General features: G+C 44.0%; 1 protein-coding gene across 1 annotated transcript in view; it reads right to left on the bottom strand.

Annotated features, from left to right (window-relative positions):
• The window catches only part of col16a1 (collagen, type XVI, alpha 1), a 55,950-nt gene extending 47,116 nt beyond the window's left edge, over window positions 1-8,834 (bottom strand). Inside the window, exons 1-2 of the mRNA XM_056422448.1 lie at window positions 8,644-8,834; window positions 3,862-3,963 (exon numbers count right to left, since the gene is read on the bottom strand). Coding sequence (XP_056278423.1) covers window positions 3,862-3,931 — 70 coding nt within the window. The 5' untranslated portion in view covers window positions 3,932-3,963; window positions 8,644-8,834. The remainder of the gene's footprint in view (window positions 1-3,861; window positions 3,964-8,643) is intronic.
• Window positions 8,835-17,802: the final 8,968 nt, after the last annotated feature.

Here is a 17,802-nt window from a genome sequence, read left to right as displayed (position 1 = left end):
GAACTTAAACCCCATTTCCTCTCAAGCTGTGGTCAAAGGAAAGTGTTTGCTTGTTGACAGGCTAATTAGTACATAGTATGAGTGCCACTCCAGGACCCTGCTACCAGCTGCACGTAGCCTAAAAGAGATTGGAGGGTCTTGGCTGGGTTCACTTCCTCTTTGATGGGTTGTCTTTGATTCTTGCCAGAGCAGGTAATGATAAGACATTGGCAGCCATGCAGTACGCTGCTGGGAGAGTTGCCCCACGTTTCCACCCTGCCAAAAGATACACATTCAGGACATTACGAGTCTTTATGGAAGTAAAGCCTGCATTTCGATGAGAGAGACTTACACTTCACTTGGAGAGTGTACAAGAGAAAGGTGGCAGACAAGGGCAAATATGGATGATTTGATGATGGTAAAGTCATCTATAAGAACATAACTTTGTCCACAGGCAACAAGTCTCACACTCAAGCATTTATGACAAAGAATAACCCAACGTCAGATGCCACATTGCAATTCGCCGGCTAAAATAAGTGATGTGTGACCTTTCTTGCATCGTGCATCTTTGGAAGATATGTGTGGCCTCATCGAACAGGGCCTCGTTGTGGCCGGGGTCGACTGAAACCAACTGCCCCCAAGTTGTAATACCGTTTCCATACCAGTGAGCACTTGGCAGAGCCTTTCATTAGGGAGGAGAGGTCACAAGTGGGCTCACGGAGCGTTTGATGTGTGGTTCGCAATAAGAGAGGCACGGTAGTTATCGAATGCGCTTTACAATGTGGCATTCCAAGATAATTGGACGAGGCTGCTGATCAGCAGAAAGTGAGAGAACAAGTCTCGAAACTACACACGCACCATATCGGAGGAGAAGAGCATGCTGGGTGGTGTATTTGATAATTCAACACAGTGATTAAATGAAGCCTGTGTAAGATCAAAGTGGGGCTAAAATTACAAACTGACTGTCTCAATCCCTCCAATTTTTTCATCGGGTGAGAGAGTTTTTCTCACGTCTTCTCGGCCAAACGAGACTGATAAGAGAAAACATTGCTGTTTTTTTTCCAGAGATAAAACTACAGCACAGAGGAGTGGAAAGACTTAAAACATGCTGCACTTCAGAGGGATGAGCTCACTCATTTTCCCCTTTGAAGGCCTCTGGCCAACATTTAATACTCTCTCACAAGCTCACACAGACACATGTTTGGACTCATGACATACAGCGACAAGCTTTTCACTTGACAGGAAACGGATTACTTACATGTCAGGTCAAAATGTTCAAACATTATCATCTCTGATCACATTTGTCACATTCGTTTTTGGATGCACTCTGCAGTATTGAGGTATGACCTGATATTACTTTACTGCAGTGCACTTTTTTTCTGCAGAATGTGGCAAGTTTAAGTGTTAAAGTTCTAAGACTGCCTCTGATAGCCTGGGCCAGAAAAATCTAAGTAACCAAGCGTTCACATTTCTTGAAGCAATCACGCTCCTCCTCTCAAATCTGAGAGCCTCTCTTCGCGATCTCATTGGTTTACATTATAGAACAGTAGATCCTTTTTTGGTGTCCTGTTTCAACTGAAATTCCATTCCATTAGTGTATCCAACACAACTTACATGTTTCCCAACTCAGACTGTTGAATCCTGCAGTGGAGGATGTGAGGATTTATGGTTAACGGGACTTATTTGAACTCTGAATATTCTGTGGGTGCAGATGTTGCAAAAGCAGAATTCACCCTCAACAAAGTGTCCCGTGTCAGACTTGCTGTTATCTCGCCCTGATGGTTGTGAGAGCTCACAACTTACGCCTTTTTCCCTAAAGCAGAAACTGCAGAACTCCGACATCTTCCCTCAAAACCATCCGTGGGGAAAGAGCTCTAACCATTCAGCAAAATGCGTGTTCAATAAGAGACCGTTGACAGTTTCTCATCGTGGTTATTTCTCACGGCGCAATTATTACAAATAGTGTCCATCACACTTGTCATGCTATTTAAATATATATTAGAATATTCATGAAGGACTGCAGTATTTCGTATTAGTAAGAAGCGACAGAATATAACCAGTTCCCAGGACAGTATTTAAATTATTCACTTTCATTATTTATGTCCTTCCCCAAATAATAAGCCGTACCGTCCTAACCGGGATCTGTGATGTACGTCTGCTGTTGCTCGCCGCTCGTCATTTGTGCAAATGAGGTTATTACTCCTACAAATCATTGGCACAAGAAAAAATACAACTTAGCGCAGTCACAGACGGAGGGAAACTGAGTGAAAACAAATCCATCCACAAATCAATTACTTTCGACTGCGTAGGGTATGTGGTGCACACAAAACCCCACATCAGCAACACTTTCCCAAAGGTAGGGAATTTCAGCAATTAAAGTTAACTATGGGGATCAGTCTCGCTGGCTGACACTCTGCAGAACTGCAGTGGAATCATCCAGGTCGACTCCTCAACACTAGTTTTACTTAAACCTGCTTCTCCGGTGTAATGTCAGCAAATTCCACGCATAGAGAGTTAGACGAGTCAGAGGAATGTGTGTCGATGAGAGAGTGCAAGTGTGTGTGCGTGTGGTGCTATAGTTGCACTTGAGAGAGCACTTTCTTCCCACCACTGGAGGAGCTGGAAGCGGACTCAGTGGCATCTGAAAAGCCCCGGGTCTCCCAAGGGACCCCCTCCTTCACAAAGCTGGCTACGGAGCTCCGCAAGCTATGGAGAATTGCTCCCCCCCCCACACACACACATACGTGACATTTCAGAGGTGGTGAAGGAATATGACAGTTAGGTAGACAAAATAAATGAATGAATCTAAATGTTCTCTCCAACACCCCGACAGACAAATAAACTGACAATTCAACATCCTCCTTATTTCATGTACACACACAGACACTCAACATTTGAGAATCTCTACACACAGGGATTCAGCATGATTGATGGCTCGAGAAGAGTTACACAGCCGCACGTCGTAAACACACACGCGCCTCCTTGCCGCAGCCTCACCGCCCTGCCACCAACAGCCACTCGCTCCACACACACGTACGCCGCAATTACAGTCCGGTTTCACTGGAGCCTCGGGCCCTGTCATCCACAACGGACACAGTTCCATCAAAGTCAGAGGGACAAGTCGGATTGAAAATATGTCTCAGTTATAACTGTGAGAATGTTTTTGGGACTTCATTGTCGTTTTAGCATTTGAATGAAACGCCTTTTTCTTGGCTCCCGTAATTTGCTGCGTACAGCGTCACCAGAGGGCGTGGCCCTCCGTTACCCGTGGCCTGTCTAAACGCGTGGCCCTTGGGAGCGGGCAGATTGCTCGGCACGTGGTTCCAGACGTGCTGCAGGGAAGTAAAGACGAGTTAGCCTATCCAGCAGCGAAAGCGAACTGCAGTCCGTGGGCTGCGGCCTTTTCTGTGACAACCTTTTGGGAATTTAGTATATCTCTCTCCTTGCTGTGAGTAGAATGAGGAAAGTCTGGAAATAAGTCAGTAAATATAAAGTTACAGCTCGCAGCTTGTTAGCTTACAGTGTAAATCCTGGATTACAGATAAACAGCTCGCCTGGCTTCCATTTGACGGCAACAGAATCAGCCAACTCACGAAGGCTCACTTTGCAACATGTTACATCTCATTTGCTGAATCCCTAGAAACACCAAAGTGTAAACATGACTAGTTGTGGTTTCACATTACGTTTTTTTTAAAGGACAGATATGAGAGGGGTATCCATTTTCCCATTTCTCTCTCTGAAACAAAGCAAATGAGGGTGTGCCAAACTCATCATTATTTTTAAAGCAGGATGCAATCCTTCGTCTGAACTTTTACATTTTTGACCATGCATAGCCGCTGCTGAAAGTTACATTTGTTTAAATCTCCAGGAGAGGAAACTCACCTTGCTCAGATGTCAGCGTGTCACATGAGCTGAGCACCAACAGAGTCAGACAGGACCAGAGGAGCCACATGGTTTCACTCCAGCGACAGCGCCTCACCTCAGCTGATGGATGAACAAACAGGAAAAAGAGAAAGTCAAAAAAAGTCAAATCCTTCGTACTTTTTGTCAGAATGCCACCCAGTCTGCTCACTCGCTGACCAGCTGCACATTATGCTTGACTCCTAAATAGAGATTCATGTATATTTATGAGTCAGACACAGTTGATGTGTTAATTATGTGGGATGATGCGCCCTTTGTTGGTGGCATATGAATTAACCAGAATGTCCCTCATTAAGGAGAGTAACTATAAAGTCTGATCATAGTCATTATCCTGTCCATCTGGTTGGCCTTTGACTGGGGACCGCTCCACACAAACACACAGATGTGTATTTGTCTGTCAGAGGGCACTTAAGTACACACACACACACACACGTGACCATATCTGGGAAATAATTCTAAGTCAAAAAGAATGTACACATTCGGCTGCAAACAAATACCAAGACTGAGAAGCAAAATACATGCAAGAAATTAAAAATAAATATTTCCATGCAGGCTGGTTGGTCTCAATGCAAACACAGTGGGGCCAAAACAGACAAACACATCTGGAGACTATTCCACTGGAGCCATGGGTGTGCACCAGATGCTTCCACGTGGCCCAACGACAAGTACACACACACACACACACAATAAAATATGTGCCACGTCTAGATAATCTGATTATTTGGGATCCACAGTCAGCCTTTCTTTTTTCCATAAACACACACACACACACACACATTTACATACCAACATCGCCCACTCCACACATCCCAGCTGACCTGCACTTGCCCTCAGCATGTGTGTAGACCGGCCCCCATAGCTCATCAGTGTTTACAGATACAGTGGGGCCCTCAAGGCAGGCAGGCTAGCAGACTGTGTGTCTGTACACACACATCTGTCCCGTCTGCCAGGAGAAACGACCCCCATGCTCCTCTGGGGGTGCACAATGTGACCTCTATCCAGCCTGACCTGACAGCCTACAGCTTGCTGCTATCAGACCATGTGGAGGGGGACAGTGTTTCAAATGATGTAGTAGAATAACAAGGACAGCCTGACATGCTCCACATTGTGAATTATACATTCAATGTTGTGGGCTGCCGACTCAAGATGTGGTTGCTTCCCTTGTTTTCTTCCATTTTAAAAAGGCCTGGATACCAATTTATTATAAGAGCAAGATCTTAGCAAGAAACTGTATAATCATGTTCCAGCACGATTGATCTGTTTGCACATCTGTTGACATAATGGACACTGTTTATGCAAAAGTAGCTCCGAGCTAAACTGCTAAAATTATAGATTAAAAGGAAAAAAGAAATACATTTTCCCCTGCAGTTGGATGGATGGGAAGTTAATCAATGCCGTGGACGGTTGAGTTTGAGCACTTTAAAGCTGCAGCCATTATTATAGGCTTCATGCCACATGATCGCGATAATATAAAAGTTCACACAGTACATAATACATTATGCATCACAGGCCAGAGAACATAGGCTCAGGGAAAAGTTACAGCTCATCGCTATTATTATCTGGCCATGAGCCAAAACTATTTAATAGGCTTCCTAATGCGTGTTGCTGTGGGTGTCTCTCTGCACGCCATCTGCAGCTTCACGGACCACCCAGCTGGCTGCACCCGATAAAGGTAACGTGGGGTCAGGCCACTGGCCTCGGCCCTGGGCTGGCCATCAGCCCGGTAAGGTGGCCTGCGAGTGAACAGGTCACTGAATGCAAAGCCAAGACAGGAAGGAAAACAATGAGACATTTGAAAGTCTTCCAGGACTAAAAGCCTGGAGAAAAAAGTGCAAGCAGACAGAATTGGTGACCAACACAGACGGGCCTCATCATTTCAGTCTGGACATGTATTTTATAACGACAACAATGTCCATGAAGATACAGACATGCTCAGTATTTCTTGGGCTCTTTGTGGTTCGAGGTTCAGACCTTTTGCCCATTTTCTATTCCCAGTACAAATACCAGTTCCAGTACATTTCATGGTTTGAATACAAAACGCTTAATGCTAATCAATTTGTATCGTCACAAATTTCATCATCATTGCCACCACATAAAAGATAGAGAAACAGTCCCAACACAAGCCTGTTTAGAGGAACACACTCTGACAGAGTTAAATGAAACATGTCCTCTCGATGGGCTGACAGGAAAATTGCTTATAAGCCACCCAGACACGGATGATTAAGGAGCAGTGCACCAGTAGCCCACTGTTTAGACTACTTTCCATCTGTTTTAATGGGAGAACCCAGCATAAATGTGTCGCTCATGTACAATGTGTGGGTTCACTACTTTTCCTGCTGTCTCTCACAGCATTCTGTACCGAGAAGATTGATGGACAGCTCGCTAACAGGGTACCCGTTTCCAATCTTCCATGTTCCATCATACCACACAGAGAAGAGTGGTTTGGGTGCTGTGCAGTGAACACAGCCTTCAGCTCTGACCTTTTTATTGTGACCCTGAGTGAATCCGTCAGAGAAAGTCATCTCTCAACAGAGGAAAGTCCACGCAAAGTTGACTGGAATGCAGCCATGAAACAGAAGCCCTTCATAAATAGTCGACAGGCAGACTCACATGCACGTTAGTTTACAAAAACGTTGGCATATCATGTGTAACCCGACCGGCCAGAGTTCACAGGATAAGAAAGAACTTTGAACACCGAAGTCATGAGGATTCATCCTCTGGGGACCACACGAATCTGTACAAAAATGTCACGGCAATACATCAAATAGCTGTTGACAAATTTCGGTCTGGATTGATAGCCTGACACTGCCATCCCAACAGCCGTGCTGCGAAGTTTGGCAAATAGAAAGAAAGAAAAAGCAGGAACAATGTTCAGTCAATATGCTGCCACCGTACTCCCAGAGTTCTTTTGGCAGAATCAGAGGAATTCTTTTGGATGTTTTTTTTAATAGGATGAAGAGGTCCAGCGACACTGTACAACTATATTGTTTAGACCAACGCGTTTCGGCTTGTGGCGAACATTAGGGTCATTCTGTCAAATCTTTTAAGACCGTAAAGTATTTCTGATAAGTCATCATTAAAACAACAACAGGTACACATACACTCTTGGCTCTAGAAACTTCAGATGCACTTCAGCCCAAACCTGAGAGTGCATTGGAGGCCCGTTACAACGGGGATCCTGGGAGTAAATAAAAGTGACTAAAGAAGCCCGGAAGCTTCGATAGACACTCAAGATATCAACAGACCAGGAAGAGTTACAAGACTTGCAAAAGCAATATCCCAAGCTGATACAAAAGGAGGCTAAGGCGAGTTTGTACTTGTCTTACACACTACTCTGTGTTATGTTCAGGGCCCACACTTGAACATCTGTGACTGAGAAACAGGCCAGCCTCAGTTAGAGATTGTGGAGGAAAAAAAAGAGATGATGTATGAAACTCCTCACCGTTCAGGGTTGCCATGAACACTTTTGGTCCACTAAAAAGAGTAACGATGTAATGTGACCGGCCACCCTGAAGGCATGAACCGGTTGGCCTCCAGCCCATGCCATGCATAGTTTAGTCAGCCTTCAGCGGGCAGATGTCCGGCTGGAGGGTTGACTGTTTCTGCTTAATGTTCACATCACTGCAAACTTTAATAAGCAAAGAGTCAAGTGGACGATACAATTAGCTGCAGGCTAGAATTGAGAGTACATTACACAGATTATGCATGGCCTGTCCAGCCTGCAGCAGGTTAAGTGAGCCGCACCTAATGTGTTGGACAAATTTAAAGAAAACAATTTGCAATGTGTATTCCCCGGGGTCTAAAGAAGTAGTAGAACCCGTAACCGCAGCTTACAAAGATTATGTGTTTGTTGAAATTGCATTCAACAAAAATGCATCAGCTGTTTTACCGAAGGTGAAGAGGTAACAGCGGAGAGATGGACCCCTGTGTTCAAACGAAATAAATCACAAGTTGTCTCAAGAGGCAGCTGTTTGCCAAATGAAAAGCTGAGCTGTTCCACATTTTCCATTGGGGGATGGAGGAGGGAAGACTTCAAGATGGGTGCGCAGACAGGATGCAAAAGGCCCAGCACAAGTGGGAGGGCCGAGTGATGAAGAAAACAGATGTGACAGATGTGGCATTCTGCCCCCAGGTAGAGGAGGGCACATTAGATTGTGGCCACTGGTCTCAAATCAGTGCTCAGACATTACTTAGCCTGGATAATATGCATGCTGCAGATCCAAACAGGGTTCAGCTTAGAGACTTTTCCATGCCACATGGGTTTGGATGCAAGCCACAAACGTTCACAGTAACAACTCGGGCCCATAATGTGCTGCATGTGAAGGAAAAGCAGCATCACTGAAGCCAGCAGCTGCGGTCGAAAAGTTCCTCACGAGAAGAAACACTGGAAAAAAAAAAATACAGCACAAGTCTTCCATGAGCAAATACTAGCCTGCTCAGCAGAAATGACTGTAATGATAATCCCCACCGACTCCTACTAAACTCCACGACACGTTTCTTTAGCGTCACCATCACAGGGACGTTGTAGTTCGTTTGTGTATTCGTCATCTGCTGTAATGCGAATATAATTTTGCCGTGGGATATGGAGCCTAATATTATTACGCCGTTTACGATATGAGCCAACTGCAAAAAGTTTGAGCAAAAAGTTTCACTAATCACTTTACTGACTCGAACCTTCCTGTAATGCCTTCACTGACGTCGCCTCTGCGCATTACGCGCCCGTAAAAGTGAACAATATCATACCGTCAACAAGTGAGAAATCCACAAATGTGCGACCACATTAATCCGGAGAATAAATGCGTGTGTACGTATCCAGGGGATTCTTGTGGAGCAATTAAAATGTAATCCAGTGCGTCTTCTGTCCCGTCGCTGTTTTCTGGAGGCTTGTTCCACGGAGAAAGGAAAGGAGACACAAGTTAGGGCAAGCTCGTCCAACTTCCCCCCTCCCCTCTGTCTCTGCTGCACAATCGAGATCCTAAATCCCTCTCCCCCTCTGCTCTGGTTTCTCCTTACTTACTTACTTTTTTTTCATTTTCTTCCTACGTCTCAACTCCCCTCCCCCTCCCCCGTTTCTCCCATACTCTTTTTTGGAGATCCCCAGTGAAACGTGTAGTGACATCACCTTGTCCATAGTGCTGGAAAAATGAGCCTTGGGCATCTCTCATCTCTCCAGCAAGATCATGCTCTCTTTCTCTCTCTACCCTCACTTCCTCATCCTCCCTCCATCTCGCCTTCACCCTTTTTCCAGGTTTGATTCATGGCTTTCTGGAGGGTGAGGAAAACATCACATTCCATCTGGATTCAAGCGCTTTTATTAGAACGAGAAATATGGATAACTGCAGCGATGTCTGGTGCATTATTGAGAAGAATGTATTACTTTAAAATTAATGAACTTGCTTATCTTACCTTTGATTGACGGTGAGGTCCTCCAGCTTCCATGTTGTTTTATCACTGGGTTTTATTGCATCCAATCCATAAAGTGGCCTCGGTTGCAGCCCCTGATCATTCAGCAACACTCGTCTTAATAGCCACATAAATTCCACCTTTATTGTCAGTAAGTAAATAGTTCAGGTGGTGAGTAAATATCACTGGGGCATTTGATAGATACGGGCCTCCCCCTCTGCTGTGGCTGAATAGGTACTGAGGAGGGTTCAAACATTCAAGATATTTATGTTCCCTGTTCAGAGGTCAAATCCTCCATCGATCCATCATATTGGGGAAAACAAAGCAATCTGGCCACTTCCTATGGACAATCTGGACACAACCAGTGTGTGTATATGTGTGTATGGGCATTCATGTGCCTACACATGTACTGGTGGCACAATACAATCAAGTGAAGAAAGGCTGTAATACTTTTATGAGCAACTTAACACCTTGTTTTGAAATGTACCCAATGCTGAAGAATTAATGTTAAAAATCTAAATTCAGCTGAATAGCAAAGAAATCCTTTCATCTGAATGTGTGAGGGTGGATTTCTTCCCTTTGAAATTACTAGTGGGACAAGTCGAGTGCAAATTCAGAGAAGGTCGATTACTCCTTCTTGGCAGATGGAATGTTTACGTTGGAATTTGTCATGCTGAATTTCTCCAAACCAATTGCCATCAGATTGTATTCTCGATTTCTTATTTAAAAATATATATATTTAAGGAACATAAATATATTTTTCCATTTCCGATAAAATTGTCAATGATGCCCGGAGCATAATACGTAATGGTATTGGTTACCCTTCCACTTTTCCCGTAGCACCAGAAGTGTTTCTGAGAGACATCGCTACATCTGGAGATGGATTGGCACAATATTTTGACCAGAGGGAAACCGTCCGGATGTCACCGCACCTGTTGAATAGCGGCCTCGTGGACTGGGAAGTCTGGGAGGGCTGTCATCAGCTCCACAAAGGATGCAGACTTTACCGATTTAATTAAACCACATCACGACACAGAAATAGGTAGTTTAGGATATAGAGATCATTTCAAAAAGATAAAACATAAAAAGGTTTGCAAATAATACAACATTTATCTGGTAAAAATTATGAGCAGACACCGAGATTCATCAACTTGCGTGAGGAATAGGACCATCTTTCCTCAGGTGTGAGGCATTCCACCCGCCGAGGGCTTTGGTGATGATGAATTATGCTAAAACGACTAAGTGGCACATGTTTCATTTTGCATATCACAAGATAAATAAAGAGCCGGTTCTATAGAATATTGTGAATTATTTTCAATGAAATTAAGCAAATGGTCTTGTGACGAGTGAGCAAGCAAACAAGAAATGGGAGAACCTTCAAAGGACATGCAGGATATCTGACCTTATACCCTGTCCACTTTATGTGGTGAATTTTTGAGGGTTCTGGGTGTCACTTAAAATAAAAAAAAACCACTCATTCTTTTATTTACCAGCTTTTTCTCACAACACACTGTTGTAACACAATCTCCTTGTTTTATAAACTGGAATGGGAACAGAGGGTGGAGACGCAACCGCTGCAAGCTGGACATGTTCCTGCCATGCAAAACATAGCAGACAATCAATCAACCTCAGTCAGACCTGACCACAGCTGATGACTGACGGGAGCTTCATCAGAACCAGCACCACCGTCTGCAGCCGCCTTAGTCCACCAAGCTTCATCCAGTCAATCTTCCCATAAAAAAAATAAGTCATAAAGGGAATAAACAGACACACAAATGCAGAGGCAGCTGGAGGACTGGGAAGACAAGAATAACGAGACAAATTAATCTCTTTGTTTGGCAGAATTGTTGAAAAGATGAGTAGACCCAGCTCTATGTTTTTGTAAACCATTGTTTATTACCATCGTTGCTTCACTCGTTTTGTAAGAAGTAAAGTATAGAAAGCATTGCAACCCAAACACAATGAAAGGTTTAAACAACTGATTACAGTTTGGAAGGCTGCATCATGTATGACTGTCAGCTGAAGTGGTGCGAGAACATAATATGGACCCCTCTTTAAGTCCACGTGCTCTTGTGGTTCTCAAGGACCAGGATAATCTGGCAGAATGTCCTCCTGGATGGCATCTCCTCCAATCAAAATCAGAATTGTGTTATTACATTGAACATATGAGAAATTTTACTCGGTAAAAGATGCATGACAACAAACAGATTAAAATAGAACAGTAAAAATATAATAAAAACAACAAACATAGTGCAATAATGGCAGACATAGTGTGCAGGAAGGCACAAGTAAGGATGACTTAAGAGGACAGATGTGTTTCCACCTCCAGAGCTTAAACAGGATTGCAACACTTTGTTCAAAGGTCTGCTAAGTCAAAGTGCGAGCCTGGGAATGGTGTCTGTTGAACGGTTCTGGGGTGCTATCCTTTAGAGGCTGACCATAAGTGGGTTATGATTGATTGTAATGGAATTTCCAAGGCATGGATAACCTTTATCACCAAATAGGAAATAGCTTGGTGGAGAATAGAGGTCGGCAACGTGAATGGGACGCTTTCCAACAAAACCAGTCCTGATGCGTTGCATAGTGATTGCATTTGAATTGAGTCATATAGTTTGTAGCATAAATAATATATGTAGTTGGATTGTGGTGGCTTGGTCCTATCGATGGCTTCCTCAGCATTTGTTAAATGCTTCATTGCATCTTCAAAAGCCCCAACCAATGGTAGAGGGTTTTTGGAAAAAAGATGACCGTGTGTTCGTTTCATCTGTCTGCTGAAATTCTGTCTGTACTAAAGTGTACAGTGGATTTTTAAACATCAAATACCCAAACTGTGACATTATATACAGATATATTTGAGAAAATCTTTTTAAAAAACAAAAATTAAAAAAACAAAATGTCATGTATAATGGATCTATAACATTTCAATTTTTATATTAATAATGCCTTTTTATTGGCTTATATTGCTTGCTGATGGCTATCTCTTAAGAAAAACTCAAAATATCTAGAAAAAATATTAGAATATCATGAAAAAGAAAAATAGTAGGAAATTAAACAAAATCAAACAAATTGTTAAATGGTGGGCAACACCTTGACAAGTGACACCTGCCAAACAGCTTTTTTAACTTGGTCTGAGGAAACTTTTGAAATTTAAATAGGATTTATGAGAGTTTTTTTAGAGAGTTTAAGCCGTAAGCCATAATCATAAATATAAAAGAATAAAGGTTTGCAATATTTTTGTTGTGAGAATGAATCATGCATGCAATTTTTTTTTTGTTTTTTAATTGCATTACAGAAAATGCAATCACATCACAATATTCTAATTTTCTGAGACAGTCCTGTATAATTCTCCGTAAGCGTGCCACTTAAAAAAATCCTCTCGAAGCGGCTCACAATCAGATTTCAGTCAGGACCTCTTTCTATGACGATCTCTTTTTCTCATTTGCATTAAGATGTTTGGCAGTATGGCTCCGTTATGGGACCTCACGGCCCTTGGATGTGTCGATGTTGGAGAGCAGCGAAAATTATCTCCATAGGGAAGAGAACATCAATATGACAACACAGATTACATTGATTAGTCGGACAAAATATGAAACGACGGCGCTGGGGTGGATGCGGGCTGCAAGCAGCTTGCAGAGGAAGTGGCAATCCATCCCCAGATGAGCTTACATTTCCTGTTCAGTTTCTGAGACTATTCTGTGAAACCCGGTGTGGATCTGAGGGAGACCAGTAAACAAGACTTAATTCTAGTGTTCTTCTACAGTTCGAGGGGCTGAAGCGTCGCTGTCGGAAAAAAAACAACAGACGCACATTACCGGGCAATCATCCCAGAAGGCCTACGCAACTGGATCCCCTGAAATATTGAGATTAAAAAACGAAGAAAAACTCTTCACTCTGTGACCAAAACACATGCCAGCTCAGAATGTGCACCAGTTGTGAAAAAGGCGAGCTACACCCAGAGGTTTGGAAACAGCCGACGACGTCACCTGTAGCGGCAGACACGGGTGATGGAGTCTGAGCCGCTCCTGCACCGAAGAAAAGTCGGTGTGGACATCGAAGATCGGAAACACTACCTGTGGATTATGGCAATGAGAAAGTGAAACTGAATCATGTCATGCACAACAACGTGGATCCTGCCCATTTCCGCTCGCAGCGTCGGTGTCGAACAGAACTTAAGCGTTGCCGGGGGAACCATCACCCAGAGGACAGACCAGTCCTGAAGCCATCCATGGTGGATGCCATCCTCCTCCCCTACAGCATCGACTTCAAATAAACCACAAGGGTTGGATTATTGACCCACGCAGGGTCTGGTGCAGACAGACATATGTGGCACGGACTGAGCACTACTGCCACGTTGACAACCTACACAACACATCTTGAAACACAGGACTGTTTTATGAACATAGGTAAGTAATATAGACGCTTGGGCACTGGTTGTTTAGATATATTTATTAATCCCCCCCCAGAAATTTGGAGCCCAGTGCAGCAACACACAAGAATAAAATTTACTAATTTTACTAATGCTGGGAGTAATTTAATCCCTAAAAGCCAGACCAGAGATCCGGCAGGTACAAACCGCACAAACGGCTTCCTCTGCTTCCGCTGGCTGACTCCTTGAATCGCTGACTCGGTGGATGTGCCACGGATCTGTGAAGGTTCGGTTTTGGCTGGACCCAAACGCAGACAACAAGGTTGAAGGTAATGGGTTTATTTTCACTGATGAGATGGTAGAACAGGAGGGGGATGCCGAATGATGAGGGGGCGTGAGCTGCGGCGGCAGAGCAGGCACCGGAATCCTGGTCACAAGGAACAGAAGTTATTAGGATGTCAGAAAACGCAACAAGAGAGCAATCTAAACACTAGAGGCCGAGAGTCTAAACACCACTGGAAACGGTGAAATCATCTGGCAAATGGTGAGAGGGAAGGCAGGCGCTCGCACAAACCTGGCCTCATCTCCACACCTGTTTTCAATCACACACACACACGCACATTTCTTCTGACTTTTAAAACATTATTCTTAAAGATTACATTTTTTTCCCTTTGCCTTTACATTAAAAGGTTAACTATTGTAGAATGAAAGAAGAAGATTCATCATCCTTCCAACTCCAAAGGAGACAATGCCTTTTTGAGTGCATCTCCATGGATATAAGGCGCGCTCAACCTCTTGCACACGATGTCCCCCTCACACACAACCACCGACTCTGGGACACTTTGTCTTTGCTTCTTGACAAACACAGTTTGATTATAATCCACTTGTAGCTATTTGCCTGAATCACGTTGTCAGCATCAATGCATGTCATTGATTAGGAAACAGAGATTAATCTCCCTGCGCTTTAGTGCTTTGTTCCAGACTTGCCAATGCAGTTGAAAAATACACATCATAATTACAAGACCTTTCCTTCAAAAGGTACTGTGAGTGTTTGTGCGAGGGAGAAAAAAAGAGAAAGGATTCACAAGAAAGAGGCAATTATTTTTGAAGATCTGTAAGGATGTTTCAGAGGCCTCCCGAGGGGTACATACGGGCAACATATTTGTCATCTCTTCCGATTCTTCACAGCGCCTTTCTGTGTACAAGGGAATCAGGCCACGCAGCGGCACGAGACGACAGTTTCAATGAGAATGGATGTAAATGCTCCAGTTCACATTTACATCCTCGCCTGGCGAGACTAAAATGTGTTGACTTGCCTGCGAGATATGATCATAAATGCTTCATCACAAAGAAAAGGGAAACAAAAAACAATCAAACTAAGTAAAAGCTTGCCGTGAAGGATCGACAACAGAGACATAAAGTCAGAGCCTTAGGGGAAGACAAAGGTTGTGAGGAAATTGGCCTCATATCAAGTCAGTCATAGGGAAGACTATGCTTCTGAATAGGGCCTGGATAGATTGGTCCAGTGTGTGTGTGTGTGTGTGTGTGTGTGATCCATTACAATCACCCATACTGTGCGAGGATGGTGGATTTGGCTGATTTCCAGCTCACGGCGGGAGACAATCTCTGAAAAGGAGGATCAATGGTCTGAAAATGTTCCATGATTTACGAGACGCGAGGCCTTGTTCTAACCAGCTTTAGTTCGTCATCGCTCCAAGTGTGGCCTCACCTATTGTTCAACTTCAAATGCGCTCTGCCCTTCTTTATAATGCACCCGTTCCATATTTGGACCCCACTTTCGATATGAATGAGGTCTTCTCAATTTAAGCTTCCCTTTTTTTAATCTTTTAATTAAAAATGAGCAGATATGCAATCCAGTCCGAATACAGCGGAGGCCTCTTGACCTTTCCGTTGCTAACATACACAAAAGTGTCAAGTGGACTGGAAAGGATTGCACCTGTTGCAAAGCTCTCTAGTGTGTACTCCAGGACCGGCACGATTACGCCTGGGTAAGGAAGAGGCGTCAGGTCAGGAGGGGGGTGGGGATCCATATGCGTGTGCGCATGCTCCCTCCAAGAATTATCGTCCTACTCCCCAAGTCTCTCCATCTTCATTCTGACCTGTCGTTATCTCCACCCCCCGTCATTTATCTTCTCCGGAGCCCACGCCTACTGCATCCACCACCTCCTCCTTCACCCATCGCTGTAGACGTGTTGGAGGTGGACTCCTCTACCTTATTTCACTTTCCAACAACCCCACCACGCTCTCCCTCCCTCGGCAACTATGTGAGGCGCGGGGAGTGGATGGATTCTGGCAGTGTCTTTATTGGCTCTGTTATTTCCACTGCATGCTCCCGTGCTCCAGTAAGAGGATGAGGGATGGGGGAGCGAGGGAGCACTGAAAGAGGGCAATCGACGGAGAGGCTGGGTGGTGGTTAGGTTTAGCTCTTTTGGGGTGGGTGAGGAAAAGAATAAAGAGTGAGAACAAGAACAAAGAAAGAAGCAAACTTTGGGTTTTTTTTACATTCACCCGAGAGATGCAGCCAGTGAACCTTTACACATGCAATGCTGACAATCTGGCAAAAACACACACACACAGCGGAGGGGAAGACACACTCTGCAAGGCCCTGCATTTTTTTACTGCAGACAGAGGAGTGGATTCTATTTCAAGCATGAGTGCCGATATGAATCAGTCAATCAATGAGGAAAGAGATAGCCACACATGCTTATCGATGGGCAGTCGCACACAATACAGCCGAGCACTCAGCCCTGGATTAGCGCGGGGCGCCCTGTTTTCATAGTCATTAAAAGTCCCGGTACACTAGTGTGTACCAGTAAATTGGCTTAATACCCAACACTGCCTCTTGTTGACTGATAATGTAACGCAGGCTTCAGCGTAGCATGAATAAAATAGTGTGTATGCGTGTAGAGCTTCTCAATTTGCTGGTCTGTGTTATTGCTGCAATAAGCTTGTGAAGTCAGACTCCCACAGGTGCAACAAACTGGCAACTTTAGTTTCAACATCGCTACACACAGAGCACACTTCGGATTTAGGACAGGAGTGAGACGTAGGATTACATTACTAAAGTCTAATTTGCCTTTTGTGGCATCGGGGGTGAAAACAAAAGAGAGCACAATAAAGAGAAGGAATGGGATCCATAAAAATAAAAAAAGAGTGAAAGATGGTTACTGGGGGAAATGGGGAGGATGCTTGAGTAAAAGAAAAGGAGATGAAGAGGTAATAGATGATGTACTGCTTGCCACATCCTGCGCCATGAAGACAAACTATTTGGCCAACTGACATATTTCAACAACAGCAATTTCCCCCCTCCCTTCCTCTCTCCCTCTCTCCCTCCCTCCCCTCAGTCTTTCCATCCACAAGAAAGGTTCAAAAGGCAGAGAAGGGGGGATGGGTTTGTGGAATATGCCGACACCAGCTAATAAGAAAGAGGCAGAGAGTGGGGAGAAGTACGAGACACACAACGATCAGAGACCACAATGCCGTGGAGGACTTACAGTAGCTGCAGCAGTAGTTTTCCATTGGAGTCTGGAAAGAGTTGGTGTACTCCTCCAGGAAGCATGTGTGGTCACATGATCACCAGGCCACGTTATTCAGACATTTTTGGGAGCTTTCTGCTTCCAGGACTTCCTGAAAGAAAAAGTTCTCTTCCTGCCAGGTTTTCCAAACATGCCACGTGTAAAACACAGACAACTCGCTTCTCCTCACTGAATCCAAAATAATGTTGTTTAATAAAATGTAATGCTCAACTTTAAACCCGTTTAACGTGTAAAATACATGCAACAAATGTGTGCGTGTGGACATATGTCTATGTAATCCGTTTCATATTATGGCATCCCATTCCAATGAGCCGCTAGACCAGTGGTCACCAACCTTTTTGAGCCCAAGATCCCTGACCTCCGCCTTGATGACCGGCAAGATCTCCCTATTGAGGCGTTGAGAGAAAACGACGGTCCAGACTGGACTTACAACTTTTTATTTGGCCTAATTGTCATTTTGGTCCAGCGTTCAAATTGATGTGACCAGGAACACAGAATTTAAGTGTAATATAACAAGTAAGATATTTGTTAACCGCACACAATATGAACAAGAAAAAACACATTTGCAATGAGCAG

Source organism: Pseudoliparis swirei, chromosome 1 (assembly GCF_029220125.1).
Source record: "Pseudoliparis swirei isolate HS2019 ecotype Mariana Trench chromosome 1, NWPU_hadal_v1, whole genome shotgun sequence".
NCBI classification, from domain to species: domain Eukaryota; kingdom Metazoa; phylum Chordata; class Actinopteri; order Perciformes; family Liparidae; genus Pseudoliparis; species Pseudoliparis swirei.
Note: the sequence above shows the minus strand (reverse complement) of the source record. Positions and strands in the feature narration are given on the sequence as shown.